This window comes from Podarcis erhardii (assembly GCF_964252035.2).
Source record: "Podarcis erhardii genome assembly, chromosome: 14".
Taxonomy (NCBI): domain Eukaryota; kingdom Metazoa; phylum Chordata; class Lepidosauria; order Squamata; family Lacertidae; genus Podarcis; species Podarcis erhardii.
In genome coordinates this window covers 13,645,087-13,670,319 of record NC_138503.1, presented here as the reverse complement: position 1 = coordinate 13,670,319, position 25,233 = coordinate 13,645,087, and the positions used below count along the sequence as shown (strand labels likewise).

The 25,233-nt window shown below is 40.7% G+C and overlaps 2 protein-coding genes across 2 annotated transcripts in view; one reads left to right on the top strand and one right to left on the bottom strand.

Moving 5' to 3' along the window:
• The window catches only part of MYEF2 (myelin expression factor 2), a 22,180-nt gene extending 7,351 nt beyond the window's left edge, over positions 1-14,829 (top strand). The window contains exons 4-17 of the mRNA XM_081839409.1: positions 1,025-1,032; positions 1,152-1,245; positions 2,161-2,352; positions 3,196-3,349; positions 4,654-4,703; positions 4,782-4,845; positions 4,980-5,084; positions 5,456-5,506; positions 5,584-5,655; positions 5,742-5,837; positions 8,245-8,343; positions 11,206-11,420; positions 11,504-11,555; positions 13,996-14,829. Of these exons, the coding sequence (XP_081695535.1) occupies positions 1,025-1,032; positions 1,152-1,245; positions 2,161-2,352; positions 3,196-3,349; positions 4,654-4,703; positions 4,782-4,845; positions 4,980-5,084; positions 5,456-5,506; positions 5,584-5,655; positions 5,742-5,837; positions 8,245-8,343; positions 11,206-11,420; positions 11,504-11,555; positions 13,996-14,159 (1,416 nt within the window). The 3' untranslated portion in view covers positions 14,160-14,829. The remainder of the gene's footprint in view (positions 1-1,024; positions 1,033-1,151; positions 1,246-2,160; positions 2,353-3,195; positions 3,350-4,653; positions 4,704-4,781; positions 4,846-4,979; positions 5,085-5,455; positions 5,507-5,583; positions 5,656-5,741; positions 5,838-8,244; positions 8,344-11,205; positions 11,421-11,503; positions 11,556-13,995) is intronic.
• SLC24A5 (solute carrier family 24 member 5) lies at positions 14,824-25,233 on the bottom strand. The gene is made up of 9 exons (XM_081839066.1): positions 25,037-25,233; positions 22,340-22,519; positions 21,238-21,321; positions 21,046-21,149; positions 20,109-20,209; positions 18,186-18,466; positions 17,103-17,309; positions 15,594-15,695; positions 14,824-15,220 (listed from the first exon to the last, which is right to left on the bottom strand). The coding sequence occupies exons 1-9, from the start codon at positions 25,173-25,175 to the stop codon at positions 14,898-14,900; spliced, it is 1,521 nt and encodes a 506-aa protein (XP_081695192.1). The 5' UTR covers positions 25,176-25,233; the 3' UTR covers positions 14,824-14,897.

The window sequence follows — 25,233 nt, the reverse complement described above, 5'->3', positions numbered from 1 at the left end:
ATGGCATTTACCTAATTCATTTAAAACAGCAGCTCTCGTTAGGATTTCTGGTGTGTTCAGATGTGTTTTAAGTTGAGCATTGGAAAAAATATCACTGAAATGATAAATTTAAGTGTAGCATTCTAATCTGAGGCTTGAGTATAAACATATGTTTTGTTGAGCCTAAAAGATTGCAGGACTTCTTCTGGATTATTGAATTTGTCTAGGTCTTTTTAAAAATGGAATGGAAGGAGTTGGTTGTTAGGCAGTGGATTGCCAGCAATGAGGGAGGCAGTTCAGTGCAAAGAATGTTAAAAGCTGCTTTGTGTCTGTCTTCTTAAAAAGGTCAAACGTTCAAACTATAGTAAGTCTGAGCCTGCTGTGTGAACAAGAGAATGCAGGTTTGACTCGAACGTAAGCAATTAAACCTGTTGGGTGTCTGGTTTTTTCCCTTTGAAAATTTTATTTAAATGCTTTTTTTGTTCGGCCTGTGGGAATGTTTCAAAAAATAAAACAAAAATAGACCTAAACTGGTTGCTTTATTTTTATTGAATAGTAGTGCTGAAAAAAAAAGCAACCAAACTTCTTCTCCTAAAAACTGAAATATGGAGAAGATACCAGCAGTTGTTAAGTAATATAATTGCAGTCATTTTTCTGGAAAACCTGAGTATTGCACTTTAAGATAATCATCCACTTTTGGTTATCCTGCTCAGTTTTTTCCTTTAGTTGGTCATGGGATCTTGTATATCATTTTCACATGCTATTTCTGGTTTAGCTAAAAAAATGTCAAGAGTTTTAAAAAACTGACCATCTGTGTCTATATAACTAATGTTAAATAAATAAACTTTGTAATGTATATGCAAGGTGGTAGGAGAAATAACTAGCTTAATGTTGCTCTTCCCACTCCAAAACTACATTCTTCATTCAGCATGTCTATTTTCGTTCAGTTTGTCTGAAATGTTAAAATGCTTCATTGCAACTGCATTTACTAAATCAACTTTATTTTTTCCTTCTTCCATGTTGGCAAATCTTCACATGGCTATAGGGTTGTGGGTAAGTGTTCCTTTGTATTTTTTCCTTTGTTTTCCCCTAGTTTTTTAATGTATTTTAATAGCAATTTTAAAAGTTCATCACACAAACCAAATCAATCATCATTATTTTGTTTCATCCAGTGTTGTTGAATTCAAAGATGAAGAATTTGTAAAGAAGGCACTGGAAACTATGAATAAATATGACCTAAATGGAAGACCATTGAACATAAAAGAGGTATGCTTGTAGTTTTTGCAGCTTTGATGCAGAGTATTGAAAGGGTTTTGGAATTCTTTTAAAATAGCAGAACAAACTGTATAGAGCTATTAAATGCCCTCACAGATACTTCCACATAATAACAACAATCATACTTCATTTCCAAGCAACCAATGATATCAAAAGTGCCAATTTTCTCTCCGAATGACAAATACGTTCAATTCCTACTCCTTGTTTCCACTACCTGTAGCTTTTAAATGGATTAGATATTCTGCAGCCTCAGACTGCTTGTCTAGGGAACTGGTGAGGCACTTGTATAATTAAAACTTCAGATAAGACTGCTATACTGACATGAGTTGCTTAGGTTGGGGATCTACATCCTACTGATATTCTTGAGTCTTAAAATATGCCTTTTCTCCTACAAGATTAGATCTGTAGTTGGATGAACAATCACCTTTAAGTCTGGGGAATTTGCTGTGTGGCTCTGATGTGTATCATGTTCAGATTGCCTTGCTGTGGGAGCTATAAGGGAGGAATAAAATGTGTCAGCATTTTCATTTGCCTGTATGAGTGTTCCAGTCTGAACCATGATGTCAGAGAGTTATGCTTTCTACGTTTGATATTAACAGAGAGCACCAAGATAATTGAATTTGGTTTTTGAAAGAACATGTTAGGCTGACAGATTTCTACTTGTCCATAGGCTAGGTAACAGCATATGAAGTGGCAGTGCACACTTGTCTCAACCCTCATCTGAAAGGACCACCTCTAGAGGTGAGGGAGCTAGGTCTCCATGCACATGAAGTACTTATTCCTTCTGCCGCCGCTGATAAGGATGCTAACTGCTCTGTTGTGATACTGTGAAATTTCTGAAAGAAAGTACTGTTACCTGTGATTTGGGATTAACAGATGTATATTCTATTACTAAATTTGTTGTAGGATCCGGATGGTGAGCATGCTCGCAGAGCATTGCAGCGTGGGAGTGGACCCTACACGGGAGGACATGGCCCAGAAATATCACCTGGCTTGATGAATTTGCCACCTTCTATTATTAATAATCCAAACATTCCTCCCGAGATTATTAGCAATCTGCAGGCTGGCAGGCTTGGGTCCACTATTTTTGTTGCCAATGTAAGTATAAATACATACTGGCTGTGCATTGCTTCATTTTGGAGCAAAACATCAAGTTTACTTAGCACAGCACAAGTGATTTTTCTTAGCCGATAGTATTCATGCCCATTTTAACAGGGTTTTAAACACTGTTGCATCTCATATGAGGGTGGTTTTGTGTATCTAAACTGCAATATAAATATTTTCCCCAACTTGGTGCCCTCCAGGTATTTTGGACTACAGCTCGCATCAGCTTCATCAAGTTGTAATTCAAAACATCTGGACGCCACCAGGTTGGAGAAAGCTATATTAGGACCTCCAACTTAAATTTTTATGCTGCTCTGCAATTCTTGAAACCCTTTTTAATAAAACTGTTCTGTGAGCTGAGTATGCATATGAATAGTTTTCTCTCAGAGTAGCCAGTTTTAAAATCAGTACATGGTTTTTTTGTTTACTCTTCCCCAACTAGATACTGTTGGATTATGTGCTCAGTGTACTACATTCCTTTTGATAGCTTTTAGCGCTGAGTTGTTACTTTTCATCAGAACTACGTTGTTCATCAACATGTTGAAAAAATGAAAGGAAAGAACATGGATGTGACCAAAGATTTATTTGCATCTCTGATAACTAATACTTCAGTTTTGGCAATCTTCCATGTATCTGTCAACAATACAGAAAATATGTGTGTGTGTGTGTGTGTGTGTGTGTGTGTGTGTATATATATATATATATATATATATATATATATATATATATATTGCTATGCTTAAGCTATGTGTAGAGTTTGCCCCTGCGCTAAAACAAAAATCCTGTTTTGTAAGACAAAATTGTGTTGGTTTGTTTCATGGAAACTTTCTTTTTAAGCTTGACTTCAAAGTTGGCTGGAAGAAATTAAAGGAAGTGTTCAGCATTGCTGGGACTGTAAAACGTGCAGATATTAAAGAAGACAAAGATGGAAAGAGTCGAGGAATGGGAACAGTGACTTTTGAGCAGCCAATCGAAGCTGTTCAGGCAATATGTATCCTGACAAGAGTTGGGGAGTGACTGGGCCTGATTAAAGGAGTATGTTGTCAAGTGTGGTTTAAATAGGAATGCATTATTTTCTGTCTACATTATATTTGACTTGTATGTTTGTGTGAATATAGGTGAGTTCTTCAACAAAGCAATTGATAACTTTTCTGTTTGTAGTATATTTGATCATGTACATTTTCCCTTGATATACTAACTGTATTACTGCTAGTATATTTAGGAGATTGACTATAACACCATGGTTACATTGGAGTAGGGATAACATAGAATGGGGGGAATGATAATGTTAAGGGGAGAACTTAAATCCCAAAGTCATCTTCCTCTATTGGAACAAAGTGGCTCATGGCATTAGAGATTCTGAGAATGATGCTTATCACCAGTAAAATACAAAATATACCCTATTTTATGGTGGCAGCTGATGCACCCTAGAACTGAAAACCTGAAGAATTTGGCAATCACGGTTAGACTATATGGAAAATTAGTGCAACTGACTTGTTCAGTCCTTAAACCATTGTTTACTTGCAGAATTATTTCACACTTGTTGTTTTATTGAAAAATACTGGTCTGGCAATAGAGAACTATTTAAACCATTGTTAATTGTGACTTACAAGCAATGATGTGCTTTAAGGATAATATTTTCCCATTTTGCCATTACTTTTAGGTAACTAATTCTTTAGTAAGTGTTTGTAATTTGAGTTCAACAGTGCTCATATTATTGGGGAAGAGATAGGAGGGCCATTAATGAAATTCACAAGTGCCCCCTACCTCTTGATTCTCTATGGTTTTAGCTATATAATCTCCCCTACCCCCCCAAAAACCTGATAGTCTTGTAAAAAAATAAAAGGAGCTAAGGATTCTGCTCGCATCACACTGTCCCCACTGTATTTGGATAGTGGGGTGCAAGTTGAATATTTTAGTACAATAGGAGATAAGACAGCTATTCAGAAAAGTACATGAATAGTATATAGTAGGATTGTAATGTGCAGTTGATTTTACAGATTTAAAAAGTGGTCCAGTCTAACTCATATAGCAGATTTTAAAGAAATTATCAAAGCCACAGTCAGTAGTCATAATCTTGGAGGCATTCCAAATCAGAATTCTTCTAAAATGGTGCTTGCTGTAATGAATTCGGATCACTATTTTACATGCATGCATATAAATGCAAATTTAATTGACAAGACCCCTAAGATGAAGCTATTGGATGACAGTCTAGAGTGCGAGTGTGTTTGTAAGATCACCTGTGCAGCTTAACATATTATTGGCGGATGTAAGGTTCCTTGACTTGATGTTCAGCTATGTTCAATGGACAATTTCTGTTTGATAGACCCATGCATGTAAAAATGGTGAGTTGTTCATTTGTTTTGCCCGTGGTAGCTGAGACAAACCACTGCAATGTTCTAAAAGTCTTTGTCTGTTGTTAGGATGACAAATCAATTCCTCACGATGATTTCCGTGTAGCAGACAGCAAAACACCACAGCTACCTCGTGAGTATTCACTCTTTTTTAATGCTGCCTGTTAATATAGACATAGCTACCATTTTGAAGCCTAGTAGAATTGCCCCTGCCTTCAACTGTTTAGAAATACTGAGAACCTTATGGAGTGATCTTTGCTTTCAAAGGTGGTCTTGGAGGAATTGGAATGGGACTTGGACCTGGCGGGCAGCCCATAAGTGCAACCCAACTGAGCATGGGTGGTGGTGGAATGGGAAGTGTGGCTCCTGGAGGTCAGTATGCTTTCGTCCTTCTCAGTGTTTTCTTGCCTTGGAGTGAGGGATACATTTCCTGGAGTACCATAGAAGTCTTTAAATGTATTGTGACTCATACTTAAATTTTAATCGTTTTTTCATTATATGTACCTTTAAAAGTGCCTGTTCAGCACCAAGCTTTTCTCGTTTGGTTCTTCCCCCAAAAAATTAAGTTCTTACATCTTATCCTATTTTTAACTGCTGCTTTGATTCCTCACTAGGTTATGATATACTTGGTTGCTATATTGCATTGGTTTTATTACGAACCTCACTGGGAGCTGTTCAGCTGAAGGGTAGAGTGGCATAAAGATATACTTTAATAGCTCACCTGTAAATCTGTTTATTTGAAGGAATGGGAGTGGATGGTCCAGGCTTTGGAGGAATGAACAGAATGGGCGGAGGTAGGCATGTTCCCCAGTTACTTTGTTCCTATACAAAATTTATGAATTTAGTAAAATGCTCTTTGCTTACGGTTCAGGTGTTGGCGGATTTGGTGGCATGAAAGGGATGGCAAACATGGGAGGATTTGGCGGAGTCAACCGAATGGGAGGTAGGTGACTATTTGCTCGTAAAATGTACAGCTGTTTCAGTGTATCTAGAAGTATTGTAAAACTAAAAAATAAAATCTATTTCTAGGAATGGGCAGTGTGGATGATTTCCGAGGAAATATTGGCAGTGGAATGACTGGTGGCATAGGAACAGGCATGGGGGGCATGGCAACAGGTATGGGAGGTAAATTAACCAGTTTTTTTAATTACTCTGTGTTTGCAGTTGTAGCCCAATCAGTTTAAAGCTACAATCTTTGATTTAAGAGCTTAAGATCAATGATGTGGAAATGGACATTTAGTTTTAAAAAGGCTTCCGTAAAACAAAAACTTCAACTATCAGCTGGGAAGCACAGTGTGCTTTCCCACCCCCATTTGAAAACTAGAGTGTGGGAATATTCTCCTGGATGTGTTTATCAAATTTATTTTCATTGGAGTTAATGTATTACAAGCAAACCGGCAAGCAAACTTTCAGCAGGGATGCCTGATTGTTGAGTTTAACCAAAGGCTTTATTTTGCTTGCTTGATTGCAGCATACCACCTTTCTAAAAGGTGATTTAAATCCTCTGAGCGTAATACAAATTAAACAAAAATTAAGAATGTGTTAACTTGATAAAATACCATATTTCATGTTCTTGACCAGAGCTTCTATCAAAAGCTCAAGTTAACTGTTGCATAAAAGCTGAAGGTTTTAATTGCTGGAGAGTGGTGCAAGCCCAGGTGTATTTATGGTGGTAATGCCCCTTGATATCCTCATTCTGGGACAAAGTTATTAAGAAAATGATCATAATTAGTGGACACAATATTGTCAACCCCCAAAGTTTTGTCACCTATTTTTGACGACATTAAGTATTTACATTAACCTAAGGAACTGGTAACACTTTGGCTGGCAGCAGCCCAAAGGACCATTTCTTAACAGTGGAAGACAGTTGACCTAAACTCCATCCTAAAAAATAAAGGTTTATAGTGAAAAACTTAATTTAATCCACAAAGTTCATTTATCCAAGGGACAATCAAATCAAACTCACTTTTCTCAGTGTTGTGTAACTTGCTTTTTTACACAAATGAAGACTATTAAAAGAGTCCTCCCTCCCATATTAGACTATGCACACACATTTGGAATAATGAGTAATAAACAATGAATTTGACAAGAACTTATAATTGGAAATGGACTGAGGTATTCTTAACCAATGATCTCTCATAATGTTGATGTAAATATTCTCTCTCTATTTTCTGTTACGCTTAGTAGCTTTACGCCAGTACCCCCAGTTTTTCCATAAGGGACCCTGGTGACCATGTACAAATAGATTTATTTTGTTTTGTATTTGTTTGTTTTTGTTGAGTACTGTATTTTTTTAAAAAAAAACCCTGAAGGGCTTATCTGCTACATTTGTGTTCCTGTGCCCAGAGACAATCAAAGCAGATGCGATGTTAAAAACAGGACTTTGCATTTCACATGTAGTTTTTTAAAATTGGAGGAGGCTGCTTCTTAACGGGATTCAAGCAGGCAAGGAGGGGTAATTTAGCTTCTCCACAGCTTTGATATTGAGGAATATCTCTCTTTTGAAGCTGAAATTTGGAGGTGGTGGGAAGTCTCTCATTGTTGCCAGTGCTTGACGCCATGCTCTTGCCTCCAAAACTACCTCAGCTCCTGGGATCCTTGAGAATATTTGAGGCTGCATTATATTGGCATCCTCCACTGATCCTGTGAGAGGGATCTACTACAAAAAAATTACCATATTTTTCGCCATATAGGACGCACTTTTTCCCCTCCAAAAATGAAGGGGAAATGCGTGTGCGTCCTATGGGGCGAATGCAGGCTTTCGCTGAAAGCACACCGACCCCTCTCGCTCTCCAGGCTTCAGGAGAGCCGCAGCGCCAGTCCCACAAGGTCGGGGGACAGCGGGGAGGCGGAACGCCGCCATCCCGCTGTCTTCCCGCTGTCCCCGGACCTGGTCTGCAGGCGGGCGGCGGGGAGAAGAGCTCTTCTCCCCGCCGCCAGCCCCGCAAGCTCCGGGGACAGCTGGGAGGCGCAGCTCGTCCTCCCGCTGTCCCCGGACCTGGTCTGCAGGTAGGCGGCGGGGAGAAGAGCGCTTCTCCCCGCTGCCAGCCCCACAAGCGCCTGGGGGGGGGGGGAAATAATTTTTTTTCTCTTTATTTCCCCCCCAAAAAACTTGGTGCGTCCTATGGGGCGAAAAATACGGTATAGCAACTCTTCTAGAATTCTGAATCTCACATTTGTAGTAATAGGGGAATGGAAATGAGTCTTGCTTCGACTGTATACCCAACATGTACAGTCAAGCTATAATGCATGTTGACTTGGAAAGACTGCCAGAACTATGGAGAACCTCTTTCATTCAGTGTTGACAATGCTAAATTAGATGGATCAATGGTCCATCTAACACAGCTTCCCATGTTCTTATATTTTTAAAAGAATTTGTTTGAAATCAGTATCTTGAATAAGCGTCTTTCCACTTAGCCGTTTATGGTACCATTCAAAGCGAATCCTTTGTACCCAAAGGTCTGTCTGTAAGCAAACACACACACGGTATCTGGAATCTAAAAGAAAATACTGTCTACTGTGTTTCCTGCAGAAATGTTCCGTGGAGGAATGGGAGGAAATATTGATAGAGACTTTGGTCGAACTGATATGGCAATGAACCGTGGCTTTGGAGACTCGTTTGGAAGGATGGGTATGGCCCTTGGCAAACTTGCATTTTTCATGGAATTGGGTATCAAGCATGTAGCAAGCAAATCATTTCCACAAGTGAACACTATGTTGCTTCATACTCATAATCTCCCTTTTCCCTTCTGCCTGAGATAGATGCCCATGAAAGGTACTGTTGTCTTCTTTCTGGAGATTGACAGGGTGAAGTGCTTTTCACATACCACTTTTTGAGATTCAATAGAAGTAGCTTAAAGCAGGAATCCAAATTAATAGCTTGCAGCTGTTAGTTCTCAAATAACCATTCAATTTTAAGAGATACTTGTAGACTTCTTGCTGCATTGTAGCTCTACTGGCCTTACAAATTTACATTCTCTGAAAAAAATCAATGAGAACATTGTAGTGAAGATATTTTTCTCATAGTCTAGTAGTTACCCGTGTTCAGCTTTTGTATGTCCATTGAGCATTACTGCCATCAATAAATTATTTTGTTATGAAAAGGTAGTTTGGTAGAATGATAAATTATTTTGTTATGAAACGGTAATTTGGTAGAATTCCCTAGCTTTTAAGTAAAACAGAGATGTATAATGTGACTTTTTTCTGTCCTTGTTTAGGTGGTGCAATGGTTGGTGGTTTTGCAGGAGGAATGGGAGCCTCTAATATGGGCCCAGTAGGATCTGGAATGAGTAGGTTGATCTGCTTCAACCAAATATAAATTCTAATGTATAATAGAAAGGGTCTTTGGTTAGTGCTATGCCTAGATGGATCCAGAAAAATCTTATTGTCGGTAGTAAGAAAATTGCTCCATTGACTTAAAACTTCCAGTTTTATGTGACTGTAGTTATAACTGAAGTTCATTAAGATGTCTAGTGTTTTCATAAGATTAAGTTTCTCTGGTGGGTCATTTGTATAAACCCTAGCAGCCTTGTACCTGGTGTTGCCCAGGAATTCTAAGAAATAAAAAAATCATTGCAGTTTTGAAAGGTTCATTCTTCTGTTCTGATTCAAAATGGTGTCCAGTTGTATACAAACACAGACAAAAACTTGATCCTTGATCTCAGAAACCATGCAGAATTTGGTTATGACATATTAAGAGGTGTCCAAATGCATAGCAGACAAGCAAATTTCCAAAAAAACCCCAGCAGATAATAGCAAGTATTGGAATCTGATATTAAGGAAAACCTGTAGCAACAGCTATCAGTCGCAGAATTTCAGATAGCTGTTTAGACTTACAAGGTGGTTTAACATCTGTCTGTAAAAGGGAGATTCATAGAGTTGTCATGCATGGCTACAAAATAACTGAAAGGTGCATGTTAAGAATACTAACACCTCTGCATTCTAAGTGTGAACGTATCTCCAGTATATGTGATGGAATATAAGTCTAGCTCTTGTCTGGTCACATTTAATAAGGGAATAATACACTGACAATTCCATGCTTGTGAGAGCCATTATGCTTATTTTGTGAAAAATCACATTTTGGATTAATACATTTCTGTAACAGGAGCATAGGAAACTGCTCTTAAACCAAGTCACATGTGAGGGATTGAACCTGGGACTTTTTGCATGAAAATACATAAGCTGCCATTGAGCTATGTTCCTTCTCTGTGGTCAGTGTCTACACACACAATAATTTTTAATATTCTCCAAAACGTGGCATTTTAAAATTCACCTGGATCGTGCTTGCTTATGTAAAAAGCATCTGATCTTAACGGGACTGGTAATCGCAAAGTGCCTGTTTAAACAATAAGTGACAGCCATGACCTGATAAGCCCACAGTCACTTTCGCAGACTAGCATGCACTGATCTACTTTAGGCATATCAGTGCAAACCACCCTTCAGGGTAGCCGTGGCATCCTAAAAGCTGGGAAGGGTAGAATTCAACTTTGTGACAGTGGCATCCATGATAAAATATCAAACATTAAAAACTTCCCTAAACAGGGCTGCCTTCAGATGTCTTCTAAAAGTCAGATAGTTTATTTCCTTGACATCTGATGGGAGGGTGTTTCACAGGGCGTGTGCCACTACTGAGAAGGCCCTCTGCCTGGTTCCCTGCAACCTCACTTGTGTGGGAACTGCCAGAAGGGCGTCGGAGCTGGACCTCAGTGTCTGGGCAGAAAGATGGGGGTAGAGACGCTCCTTCAGGTATACTGGGCCGAGGCCGTTTAGGGCTTTAAACTTTGAATTGTGCTCGGAAATGTACTGGGAGCCAATGTCGGTCTTTCAGGACCGGTGTTATATGGCCTCAACGGCCACTCCCAATCACCAATCTAGCTGCTGCATTCTGGATTAACTATAGTTTCTGGGTCACCTTCAAAGGTAGCTCCACGTAGAGCACATTGCAGTGAATGCCCATGGGCTGATACTGCCATAAATCAGTAATGGCTAACTGAAACATGTAGCTGCCACATCATCATTCCTTTAAACAGACAAACATTAGTAGGAATTGCATCTACTTTCATAACCCAAATACTGTATGCACCATTTAAAATCTGCAATTATTAAATTCAGTTAGGAAAATGTAGGTCAATGGCACAAAAACAGAAATAAATGTTTGGTCTACTTATAGTTGGCTGGCTATTACCAGCATAATAAATCACTGTCCATTTGGTTCCTCAGATGAAGATCAAATGAATTTGGTTAAAACAGCCCTCGGCCCTTTAAGTGCTATTTCCTCTGACTATATTCATGGGATTCCATTGCATGTCAAAGTTAACTATAGTGGTTGCACCAGAAACCTTGTTGGCTTTCTTTATAGAAACTCATCTGCATTTTCCCTTGCATCAAACCAGCTTATTTATACATGAATTTGAAACTGTTATCAAGCTTTTGTTTACTATTGTGCTATAAACATTACTATTGGATTCCTAAATCTCTCTCTGTGTGTTTGCAGGTAGTGGAATAAGTGGTATGAACAGTATGACCGGAGGAATGGGCATGGGCATGGGAATGGATCGGATGAACTCCACTTTTGATCGAATGGGGCCAACCATGGGAACTGGCCTGGAGAGAAATATCGATATGGATCGAGGATTTGTGCCTGGCCCAATGGGCAGTGGTGTGAGAGACAGAGTAGGCTCCAAGGGCAACCAGATATTTGTCAGAAATGTAAGCACATAAATTGAACGAATTAGCAGCGTTATTCTCTGGCTTTTTCTCCTTGCGTTACTATATGCTTATCTTCATTTCAGCTTCCTTTTGACTTGACCTGGCAGAAGCTTAAGGAAAAGTTCAGCCAGTGTGGTAAGTATTAGGCACAAATGTTGTTGCCTCTAAGGCAAAGATGATAAGCCACAATAAAGATGGTAGGGCGAGGCTACCACCTGTGCCACAAGTTGTTGGATATCACCTGCTGCTCAGCATGAATGGAGTGGGTACCCTAAAGCAGTGTGTTTCAGGGAAAAAGTAGCCCATTCATCATGGAAGCTTGAGCTTCATTACCAACCTTCATTGAGGAACCCCAGAGGTCCCCAGAATGTGGCAACTTGCATGCATTTCCAAAAGCTTGTTGTGGGCCATCTAATTGAAACTTTTAAGCCATGACTTGTGTTTCAGATGCAGAGGCAGTGTTCGAAACTCCCCTTGTTCTAGGCATGTTTTGCGACAAGGAATTTCATTAATGCAAGCAGTTTCTGAGCTCTGGGAGCAATACTGCGCCTAAGATTTCAGATTAAAATTGCCACTGTTGGAACGAAAGGAGGACCTTTTGCTGCCTCCCCACATTGAGCCACTCTCTGAGGAGTGGAGAAGGGACACTCATAAGAATATTAGGGGGGGCGGGCAGGGAAAGTATGGCTTTGTTCTTTGTAGTATTCAGATGAGGAAAAATGAACATAAGATTTTAGCTGCAGTTCATTTTCAGCTTGTATTGTTATAAAGAAGTGTGCCTAGACATTCCGTTGCAGCACCCATAACCTAGATTTAAGGTGCCATTTAGCTCCTAGCTTTCATATCTCAGTTTCTAGCATTGTGCAGAGGCAAACAATTATTGGTTTATTTCTTCTCTCTTCCTGGGAATCCCTAGATGTTGTCCCAAACAGTAGCCTCGGAGCAATGCCCGAAACCATGGTTTGTTCAGATCTGATGAGAAATCAGTTTGCCTAAAGTAGTTCGCAAACCTCAAGCTGCAGTAACAGGTCCTGCTTGGTTGATACTCACAATTTGTTTAGTTCCTTTATTTAAATCACAACAAACCATGGTTTGGGTTTACATATTAATTTGTCTTAGTTTGAAACTGCCAGAATATATTAAGACTAAGGATGCAAGAAGGTTGCAGTAATGTTAGTTCTCGGCATTCCTATATATATCTGGGTGGTAAGGCTGTTTTCATTTATTTATTTGGTTTTTTTGTGTTTGCAGCAAATAATGATTTTTAATTGAGGTCCAAGTCATCTAAGTCTCATTGAATTCTGAAGGGAATGTAATCTCCATCTTTATTACCTTTCTGTGAAAACTCATCCTTGCTTTGCTCTTGAAATTGACAACCTGTACAAAGAGAAAGGAGCTTTTGTGGCTCCTGGTAGAACTCTCAAGCTATATACCTTCTTTGACTGCACACTTCTGCAATGTTACATATTTGTCATAATCCACAATTTTCAATTCTCAAAAATGTATAGTTTTTAAAATGTGTACTTAATCTTATTCTCAGCATTTCATGTTAGCTTAATGTACCAGCATAAGTATTTTTCTTGTCCTCCTATTGAAACACGGGTGGAGAACCTGTAGATATGAAGTTCTCTGTCAACCATCTCGGTCATTTATGGTGGCTGGAGCTAATGAGAGCTGAAACCCCTCAGTATCTGGAGGGCCAGAGTGTTCCCTTCCATGCCTTAAAACATCAAAAAGCAAGATTGCCCCCTTCTGCTATCTGTTGTATTTGTGGCTTAAGAAATTGAGGCTTCTCTATACTTTTTTTTAATTAAAAAAATGGAACCACAGACCAGTTCTGTCCCACAACAAGTAGTGACTGCTAGACCACCTGAAAATGCTGCAAGAAGTGTTGAAATTACTAAATTTTATTTAAGGGATTCATCATCATCATAACAACAACCATAATAATAATAATAATAATTTTATTATTTATACCCCACCCATCTGGCTGGGTTTCCTTAGCCATTATAAACTATATAAACAGAATCTGAATGTAGAATTGCACAGTTTAGGGTCAATTTAAAAACATGTCCAGTGTTTTAGATCAGCTGCCAGTTGCCCCCAATTGCCTGGGTTCATCTAGATGTTTAAAATATTAAAATACTGAGAATCAACAATCTCTCAACCTTTCCTTACTGACGAAGTTCTTAAAAATGCGCCCCCTCTTTACCATTTCAGTTTTCATTGAGGGGGAGGGGAGTATGGAATGCAGGAAATTTGGAAAGAGAGCCGACTTGCCAAACCTGTGCGAAGAAAATATAATTAATGTAGAGGAGGAAGGATAGATTGGCAGATAATTGGAATGCAGTGGCATTTGAGGGGGTGTCGAGTTTATAAACTCAGTGTGGCAAAACGGAGGCTGCTAGATGGCTTCTCTTGTTTGCATGGGTAGCATTACAATAGGAGACCTGTGACATGAGCTGACTTTTATTACATTTCAATTCAGAATTTTTTAAGTTGGCTGTGGCGACGGATTTCTAACACCAGCAGTGCATCATAGACTAAATTGAACTTTTTAACTTTGTTTATCCAGGTCATGTAATGTTTGCAGAAATAAAAATGGAGAATGGGAAATCAAAAGGCTGCGGAACTGTCAGATTTGATTCACCAGAATCGGCGGAAAAGGCCTGTAGGATAATGAACGGCATAAAAATCAGTGGCAGAGAAATTGACGTACGTTTGGATCGCGTTGCATAATTTATAATTAAATGTTGGGGAACATTCCTTTTTGTCAGTTTAGCTTTTCTCTCCTTGTCTCCTCCTAGTGAGTCGTTTTTAGTAACATTGTATGCTTTACTTAAGTTGGAAAAACAAAACTTTTAAAACCCACCAGCCTTTAACAGTATAGTGTTTAATATACTGTGAGTTCATTAACTGACTCTTACTACATTTTGGTTTTTGAAAGAGAACTTTCCTGACTTGTTCAGTGGTATGAACACCCACACCTTCTCTTGAAGTCTGGGAGCTGTGGCTGTTTTAATACCTCTCCAAAATCATGCTAAGTGTCTCTAGTCATTCAGTTTAAATGAATGGTTCTACTGTTTTTAATAAAACAAGCCATTTCCTCTGTTTAACAAAGACTGTATAGTGGAACTTGTTTTGTGTCATATTTCCCTATGTTACAATTGTAATGTAAAGAATGTGTCTTCCCTTTTTTTACTCCCCTTTTTCCCTGTTTGTTTTACATGCATTTATAGTCACTGCTACTCCTTTCTCTGAAAATGACATGCTCTCATTAATTCTTGATAGCCTTGAGCTTTTAAGTGGTTCTTATGTCATGATGTGGAATTTCTGTAAATAAGTTTTAGAGCTCAAAGGGAATGCTGGAGTTTTTTATTTGACTAAATGAAGAAACTAGTGCTTTCAATATTTTATGTATGTTTATTTCTTATCCTCGATTACATTGTAAAAAAAAAAACCCCAACCCTAGCCAAACTAGTCTCCACAGATACTGATAGGATTGTTTCCTATAGCTCCAAGTTCATACAGGATTGATAATATTACAAATGCCAAGTACATCACTAGACAGACGGCCCCCAATTTTTTGTCTAGCTTCCAGCCATTCAAGTGAACAGCCAGAAAAATAAAAGCAATGGAACAAACAAGAGAAATGGCAGTGTAAGTCAAACCACTGCTGTTCACTTCTGCAGGAGCTGATGTGTCTACAAAGGCTGTCCTTATAAACCATGGCAATCCCAAACACAACAAATCAAATACATTGGATCCTACAATGTTCGACATCGCCATATCGCCTCTTCCTGCAAGATAAAACACATTTATGTGTATCAATCTTAAGGAAGCTCTTTGCTGCATTATACCATATTTTATACCGTACCATGATTGCAGAAATTGCTAGCTTTAATATGCCTGAACTATTTTAGGTTGGCTGCTAATAATTTGTTTTGCTGGAGCCATCCAAGCTCCCCGTAGTTCTCCTTTGACCCTAGACACCCTGGTACTATTTATAAAAGTAACAATTCATTCCCATTTTGTGTGCTAAAAGTTTGCCAGTTCTTCATGCCAGTATAGCGTTAGTGCATTCTGTCGGCATATTATAAACAAAGGGAACCACCCCCCTTTCGACTTGCCTCAAATTGCTTCATAATGCTATGGGTATGAAAAACCACTCACCTTTCCTAGCCACCAGTACACTTGCAACTGTATCTGGTATGCTTGTTCCCGCTGCTAGTAATGTAAGACCCATTACAGTATCTGGAATGTGCAAAGTTTCCCCTGTAGCAAGCAAATTCAAAAGGAAGGAACACTTTAGCTTTCTGTTAATGGACAAAGAATGGAATTGTGTGTGTGTGTGGGGGGGTCTTACTAGTGTTTCAGCTACCACGTTTCTAGATCAGTATGAACAGATTTAACATACTACAGTTTGGTGGAATACACTGAAAGAAGCTATGCTATTCTGTCATTTAAAAGTCGCCATTAAGAGATTTCTAGTTCTGAAAATATTGCTACTAATCAACATGCCTGCGTCAAGTTTCCTTTCAAATATGGAACAGCTTACTATTCTAATTGCAGGTCTCTTGGAGTTGTTACAACTGGTATAATCCCTTCTTTTCCTTTGGCATCTTTATCACATGAGCTCTTGAAGTCATATGAACCACTAACCCTTCTTAATCATCTGCTCTTGAAAGAAACACATGAATTCCAGGCTGGGGGCAAAGGAGGAAATTAAGTCTGCTGATAATCTTGACTCAAAAACTTCCAAATGGCATTGCTGTGAAAGTTCAGCTGGGAAAGTAACTTCAAGCCTTTAGTTCCTGAAATGGATGAAAGGGCACTGTAATAGTTTGGAATCCAAATTTCTAAGCTGCTATTGTTTGCTCTAGTTTAACGTCATTGCCAATGCCTGAAAATAAATTACAACTTTGTAATTTTGCTGCACAGTTAGAGGATGAACCTAGGTGTACTACCCAACACATGACTCCCATGTGTTTCCCCCCCATTATATCAATGGAACAGTGGCAGACAGAATATAGGAAATGTTTAGTATAATGCAGCTGGTGGTTTTTTTTTAGCTCATTCCTGGGAAGACTCCATTTTGGTTTATTAAAGCAGGTTAATCTGATCATCTGGGGGGCTGGCTATAGTTTCAGTGGAAGACCCAGATGCTTTCCATCCAGCAGTTCTCAGATTCAATCCCTGTCATATCTTCAGTTTAAGGGACTGGGTAGCAGGTGATGTGGAAGCTCTTTAAGAGCTGCTGCTGCTGCTAGAGGAGACAGTACTGGGCTAGAAGGATGAACAGTGTCCTAAGGTTGACTGCCAGAAATATTCCATTTTTTGTGCAGCTTAGCTACATTAGTTGGCTGTGCACTTTTATTTTTTTTTAGGTAGTTGGACTTATAATCTATGTTTTCAATAATAAAAAGAATGCTAGGATTAGCTTTTGTTTTCTAAAACACTGCTGATTCAAGCTGGCTAAGCCTGTGGTTTAACTCTAGTAAATTCATACTTGTACATCGACCTAATGTAGGCATTAACTGTTAAAGAGATCCAGTCTGAGATCCTATGCATAGCAACCTTTATCTTAAGCACCACCAAAATCAGGATTCTTGTTTTAAGACACTGCTGCCAAATTGACTTATTATGCAAGGGAGGGCTTGTACTTCTGGATTCAATACATACCCACTATTGTTACCATCCATACAAGAACGTATGTAAATGCCGAAATCCACACTGCTGACATGAAGAATGTAAGCATGAACCAGTTCTTCCAAAACTGTCTTCTGCAGTCAGGTGTCGTCAAAAAGAGCAGAGCAATAACTGGAAGGGACAGCACCCACAGAACTCTTTTCAGATCTGCTTCAGGCATGGTGAACACGCTTTGAGAATCTGTCAAGGTGGCAAACCATTTAAGAAATGAGATATTGGTCTTTATAAACTTAAGCTTTTGAGAGCTCCATAATTTTCCTGATATGAACTTCTGTCTTATTTAGCCATTTGGATAGACCTACATTACATATTACTCGCTGTCCTCCAAAAAACTTTCTCCCGTAATCATTACATGGTAAAGTGCCACAAATAACTACACAAATCCCCAGTCATTTTCTGACAATGTACAGAATCACAAAATTGTAGAGTTGGAAGGGTCATCTAGTCCAACCCCTGCAATGCAGGTTTATGCTGTACAGTCATACCTCGGGTTAAATGTGCTCTGCGGCGACCCGGAAGTAACTGAGTGTGTTACTTCTGAGTTTCGCCACTTGCGCATGCGCTCAAAATGATCTCACACACATGCATGGAAACTGCGAGTCGTGACCCGCGCACACGCAGTCGCGGGTTGCATTCGCTTCAGGATGCGAACGGGGCTCCGGAACGGATCCTGTTCGCATCCAGAGGTACCACTGTTCAGGTCTAGGCCTCTTAAAGTTTAATTAAAACTAACAAGACTGAGTATAACAGGAAGCAAAATTTAGATAGCAGGCATCCATGTATCATTGATTGCTGTGTACGTGTGTTGCTAGAGGAATATGACCCTGTTCAAGATAGTCTTGTTTAAGCACCTGAGCCATTATATAATTTAAAGCATTTCAGCCACCAGACTTGTAAGTTACATTCACATGGCAAAGCCTTACTTTCGGTATTTTCAGGAAAACTTGAGAGTGACCAGAGCAGCTAACGATTTATTTTCTCACTAGAATTTCTAAAGCCATTTGTATTAGTGCCAGCCCTTTCTATAACAGCTGTTGGCAAAGATTGCAGGAATACCTTCAGAAATAGTATCAGGCCCATGTAAACTTGATGAAAGTTGAGCGTAATCTGACTCATCATGGAAAATTCCGCTGTCTGCTCTTGACTGCCGACGAAGAAGAGGCCCTGACTCTTCCTTCCATCCCATCAGTGGTTGCTGTTCAGTCTCTTCTGCAGTCACTGTGACACAGGTACAGCAACGACTAAACTTCTTCATGATGTACTGATTGATTTTAATGTCAAAGCAGAGCACCAAAATGTAAAGTCCGTATATTAAGAGGAGAGAAGCAGATTCATACCTAGAACAAAGTAAGTATTAATAAATAAAATTGCAAGTTTCATAGTGTGTTTTTGTATTTCATATGCTTCATGTTTGGTTACAGAACAACCTTAATTAAAAATAATTCATGATTGAGTATGCATGGTTATTCCAAAGTGACGAATTAACACTTTCAGTGGTGTTTTCCCCCAAGAGGGGAAGATTGGATTTGCAAAGCAGAGAGAATCTGCTCTTTAATGTGTCAGGTGGTTGGTCCATCTAGTTCAGCATTGTCTACTTTGGCTGGCAGCAGCTCTCCAGGGGACTTCAGAAAGGGGACTTCCTCAGCTTTTCCTGCAGATGCCAGTTGTCAAACCTAGAACCATTTTTGTGCAAAAGGATGTGCGACTCAAATGGTTGTGCCACTCAACTGTGGCTTCGTTATATATCTTCCAAGGGGCCCCTAATATTTCCCCAGAACTATTATTTCTCTTTAAGGGTCAATTTACCAGAAACTAAAAACTAGCTAGATTTCACATTAAGAGGAGAAATATAATCAGGTTTTTGTATAGTGTAAAGTAAAGGTAAAGGGACCCCTGACCATTAAGTCCAGTCGTGGCCAACTCTGGGGTTGTGGTGCTCATCTCGCTTTATTGGCCGAGGGAGCCAGCGTGCAGCTTCTGGGTCATGTGGCCAGCATGAGTAAGCCGCTTCTGGCGAACCAGAGCAGTGCACGGAAACGCCATTTACCTTCCTGCCGGAGTGGTACCTATTTATCTACTTGCACTTTGACGTGCTTTTGAACTGCTAGGTTGGCAGGAGCAGGGACTGAGCAACGGGAGCTCACCCCGTTGCGGGGATTCGAACCGCCGACCTTCTGTTTGGCAAGTCCTAGGCTCTGTGGTTTAACCCACAGCGCCACCCGCGTCCCTCTGTATAGTGCATCTGAGGCTTATTCAAATTGTCACTTAATAAGCAGCCTAAAGCTTCATGAATTAACCAGCTCTTACAGCTTGAGATGCATGCAACCATTGTCACATGAACAAGTCCCCATATCTCATGGAATGAGGCCTGTCTTTCTACCAATACTTTAACACTGGTTCTTTTCATTTCCTGCTGGTAGGAAAATTGAAGTACTTTAGGCCATTTACAGTGTTATTTCTTGTACTTGTTAAACTAAAGGCGGTACTGATTAAACACAGTTATCATGCCAAGAATGGAATCCCAAACCTTGTGCATACAGATAAAATATCCGTGTGTGAACTAGGACTGCCCACCCCACATGGCTTACGAGAACAAAACCTTAATAAAACATTTTAATATTACCGTACCAGAGCCATCTCTCTAAAAGGTGCATCCTTGACTCTTGCTCCAACTGGTTGATCAACAGATCAACCCCAAATAGCGGCGCTGTTGCTAACACCCTCCGGAAGCAAAAGTATGCTGCCTAATTGGCTTGCAAGGCATTTAATAGCCAATTATTGGCACCTGTGCCTGCTGTCCAACTAACTACAATTGCACACAGGCTAACTACATGCATTTTTTTTGAGGCAACAGAGAATCACATGTTTCAAAGGGAACTCAAATGTCCCATCCTCCTGCTGATGCGGGGAATCCACTAAAAAAAAGAGAACTGAAACTCTGGTTGTGTGGCTGATTACTGCCCGTTCGTGGGCACTTACCAGTAAACTTTGTTGTCTATTATCATTGCAAGAACTGCTGCTGCGCTAACTGCATAGGCCAAACAGTCTCTGAACAAGGGCCAACAAGACAGCCTTGAAACCTGTAGATAGAATTGAGACATACTTTTATGATGCTTGTGTTCTGCAAGCATAAGATGTACCTGGTTGCAACTGTTTCAGCCCAAGTGCATGAAGATGCAATTGAAGGCTCAGCCTTAACGTTCTATCCCACACATAGGTGCCAACTCCTACAGGCCGAGGTCCCTTTGCCACCCCACCCAAGTTGGCTGGTTGACGGGCAATACCACTCAAATGATGTGTTTGTGTGCCAAACCTTGTGGTCGATTTTGCAGGGCAGGGCTAACATGCCCCCTCCAATATTTTATTGGCACCCTCGATGCTGCTTGCCTTCAAAATGCTGGCCTCTATTATGAGTTAAGTATCTCAGGAAAAATGTGGGGCATGAGATTCAGAAATATTCTAGTAATGAGTGCAGCAAACTGCATGTTTCAGGTTTCTGAGTGACCTGGATGAACCGCTTAACCTTTCGGGGGAGCATACCAAGACCTCTGGTTTGAGAGAGAAGTGGACCATTTTCAGATGTCTACCAGTTTTGGAAGCTGTAGCTCATCTGGAAATGCCCTAAAAATTCAGTACCCCATAAGTAAATCAGTGAGACCCAAACATCTTTATTTGTTCCATCTTATCCCTATTTAGTGCACAACTTTCTCATTTCGACCTATACATTAAACTTTCAGCATTCTGAAAGTTGCTGAAGAATAGTAAGTGGGGTTGCGTATCAAAGGTTTTTACTCTTTTCCAATTGATTACATGCTGCTTTTCAAGCCTGTTAAATTTAAGTAACCTCAGATTAAGCCAGCTTTGGCACTGGACCATGAGGAAACAGCTTCAGAGCGTCATAAAAGCTAGGACATACCATGCCAGATAACAGTCCGCAAGCTGCACAGATACCAAGGAGGTTGTAGATTGCAGAACCAAGAATAGTGCTGACTCCAATGTCCCCCTTTGTGACAAATACCCCTAGAAGCAAAGCATCATTTTGACAGAATTAATTTCTGCTTCCACAAGGGAAGGAATTGTGTGCTGTTTAAAGCTGGCTTCACTTTACCAAGAAAGGCTGTGACCAATTCAGGTGCCGAGCTACCCGCTGCCATGAAAGTTGCTCCTGCAACATCCTGAGAGAGACCAAGGGCTACAGAGACAAGGGACAGAGGAGAGAAACAAGAAATATATCTATGAATGGGGGCTGTGCATAATTCAGAACATTACAGTAGCAGATTCATGTTGCAGAACATAGGCTATGTTGAAATAATTGAAGGCGGAATGCATTTTGAACAGGCATTGCAGACAGGCCTCTTAGTATAATGATTGGCTACAGTAGTAGCAGTAGTAATAAGATTATTATTATTAATAGTACTAATAACCCCACCCATCTGGCTGGGTTTCCCCAGCCACTCTGGGCAGCTCCCAACAGATTAAAAACAGAATAAATCATCAAACATTAAAAACGTCCCTAAACAGGGCTGCCTTCAGATGTCTTCTAAAAGTCAGTTGTTTATTTCCTTGACATCTGATGGGAGGGCGTTCCACAGGGCGGGTGCCACTACCGAGAAGGCCCTACCTGCTGGACTAGATTTGCTTTTGGCCTGATCCAGCAGGCTTTTCCTATGTTCTTAATGGTAGCTCGCCTTCTGTGTGTGATCTGGGTTCGATTCCCACCTGGGGTGGGGAATTCAAATTCTGTTGAGAAGGGACCTTAGCTCAGTGATAAAGTGCACACTTTTTCACTGCAGATGTCAGGGATTGAACCTGGGACCTTCTGCATGAAAAACATCAGCTGCTGCAAAGGATTTCTACCTATGAACCCAGAGAGGTGCTGCCAGTCAGAGCTGGTAATATTGCACTATACACACAAATAGCTTGACTTTCTAAGTAGCGTTCTATATTCCTAAATTCCTATACTAATAGGATATAGAGTGCTGAACCCTTCCCCACCTCTTTTCTTTTTCCATAAGCCTTTTGTCCACCCAGGCTCTGACTCCTTTGAAAAAACGAAATGGTAGGGAAAAAAGCCTAGCAATTTTCCAGCTCACTTCTTACCTACAAAAGAGACGGTAACCTCCAGTTTGATTTAGTGCCTTTTATTTTTGTAGAAAATATATATGTCCTTTTTAAGATGACAACACCACAAGAAAAGGGGGAAAACTTACCGTCGCTGATGATCTCTAGAGAAGGGAGGAAGTAATAATCGCACACAATGGACACAGCCAGGAACATATAAAGAATGATTAAGAAATAGATAATGATGCCTCCATCTTCTCGCTCCTGCTGCGTAAAGAATCCTTCTGGGAATTCCGATGACGGGGAGACCATACACTGCGTTTTATTTTCTGAAAACAATGGTTATGTGGTTTTAATTTGACACACGACACACTTTTGCTGTCTTGCTGCTGAAAACCAGCTGCTGAGAAAGGAAGGCAGTCATTTCACTTTCTTACTAAAAACCAAGAAATAGTACAAGTCTGATATTTGGTTTTAGACACATAAGCCAATGCTTTTTTTTAAACAACACCAACAGGTAGCCTTCTGGAGATGCCCCTTCTGCTCAGATTCTGTACTGTGAGGTTTTGCTCACACACTCATAGTCTTGCTCTTGTGTTTTTCCCCAAGTGTTTCACCTTGAATGCCTATCATTTGATGAATGCAACCTCAAATGATAACTTGCATGGGTGAATGGCCCATGGCAGAGCTCACAGCACCAACCATATATTCACTTCCCCTTCCTTAAAGGACTCGTTTCACACGTTCAGTAATCCAAATAGCTGTTCCCACCCAAAGCAGGCTGAAATGAAGAAAGCTAACTAGGTGTGGTCTGAAAGGACAGTGAACTCAGCTCAGAACAGAAAATTGTTCCTCAGGCTCAGAACATGCTCAGAGGTTACACTCTTCTACAATTCTAACTGTGGCCTCATCTGCACCATTCCTTTAGAGCCATGGTGTATCACTTTAAATAGGCATGTGGCACTGTGGGTTAAACCACAGAGCCTAGGACTTGCTCGGAGGTTCGAATCCCTGCAACGGGGTGAGCTCCCGTTGCTCGGTCCCAGCTCCTGCCAACCTAGCAGTTCGAAAGCACGTCAAAGTGCAAGTAGATAAATAGGTACCACTCTGGTGGGAAGGTAAACAGCGTTTCCGTGCGCTGCTCTGATTCGCCAGAAGTGGCTTAGTCATGCTGGCCACATGACCTGGAAGCTGTACGCCGGCTCCCTCGGCCAATAAAGCGAGATGAGCGCCACAACCCCAGAGTCGGCCACGACTGGACCTAATGGTCAGGGGTCCCTTACCTCCCCAAAGAATCCTAGGAACTGTACTTAAAGGGTGCTGAGAGTTAGAAGACTCCTACCTCCCCATCAAAAGAGACGAAAATCCCCAGGAGATGTTTGATGAAGAAACAATGGGGAGGAAAACCTGGAAACAACTGAGAATACAAGGCAGCGTTTTATTTTATTTTTTTTCTACTTCTGCCTGCATTTGAATTGGTCACATCACTTTTACTGCATTTTGTATGTATTTATATTTATATATCCAATCGAAATCTATACACGAGTAGTTTGACAATCACAGGGAACTGGGAATTGCAGTTCTGTGTGGGCAATACAGGTTTCCTAACAACTCTACAGTTCTCAGGAGACTTTGTGGCGAAGCTGTAACTTAATTTAAGTTGTACAATGCTCCTTTAACTGATACTGCAGCTGGGCTGTGTGTGTCTTTTTGCAACTGTCTCTGGCTGGCAGCTGTTGGGCTGCTGTTTTTTTTACTTCAGAGTAGATCCAACAAGCTTGGATGTGCAGGACACAGCTTCTTCAGAAGAATCAGTATTTGGCAGCAAGCCGGCCTCATATTTAATGAACTGAACAGCTTTAAATATGGACAGAATCAACAGTGAGGATGAAAACGGGCTCTTTTTAAACGGGCTCTTTAAAAAGTGCTCCTTTAAGGTGAGTCAAGCTTACAAGGGAAGGCTGAAGAATTCAGTACAGCTGGAAAGAGACGCTGCTCACCAAAAAATTAAAGCACATTGCTTCACCCCCCTCCCCCGAAATCATGGGAACTAGTTTCTTTAAAAGAGTGCTGGGAATTGTAGCTGTTTGTGAGGGGCAAACTATACGTCCCAAAATTATTTAGGAAGAGCCATGCGCTTTAAAAGTCTTAAATGTTATTGCTGTTTCTCGGCTGCTTTTTGCATCCAGTACAGCGCGGATAAAGTTTCCTTTTGGAACCGCTCAGCCTCCCAAACCCCATCGCTTTTCCACCAGCAATTTCGTTTGGGAGCCTCCAAGCTAGGAAGGCCGCCCCACTTCCTGCAAATCGCTGTTAGTCCTGGCAGATCGCCTCAATGCACTTTCTTTCCCTTAGCTGCGATAATAGCATAGATCACGATGCATGCAAAAATCCTGAATCGCAACTCCAAGCTCAGCTGAATCCTACAGTCCCAAAGCGCCCTGATCCTTTGCTTTCCTGCCAATTTCAAAGGCTTTCCTCCGCTAGGTGTTGGGGGTAGCAGCAGGTTCGCAGCTTGCTCAGAACTTTTTCCAAGTCCCAAGCTGAGCTCTAGAGTAGACCTGTTGCATAATAGCATAGATCAGACGCATGCAAAAATCCTGCACCGAAACTCCAAGCTCAGCTGTACCCTGCAGCCCCAAAGCGCCCTGAACCTTTAATTTCCTGCCGATTTCAAGGTGTTGCGGGATAGCAGCAGGATCGCAGCTTGCTCAGAACGTTTTTTAAAAGTCCCAAGCTGAGCTCTAGAGGAGACCTGTTCCTCTAGGAAAACGTGCGTGGAAATCGGGACTTTAAAAGAGAGGCAAGAAAACAGCCAGCTTTGCAATCAGCACCTGATCCCTTACCTGAATCCCCGGGGATCTCCTGAGCCGACGCAACAGGTAGCTTTCCCAGAGGAATCGCCGTTGCGAAAAACAGCAGAAGCGCCGCCGCCACCACGCGGATCCCTCGGCTCCTCCTCCGCTGGCTCCCGCCTCTGTGCATCCTGCTCCGAGTCGCGCACTAGGCGCGGAGCAAGACAGGATTAGGGGATCCAGTGGGA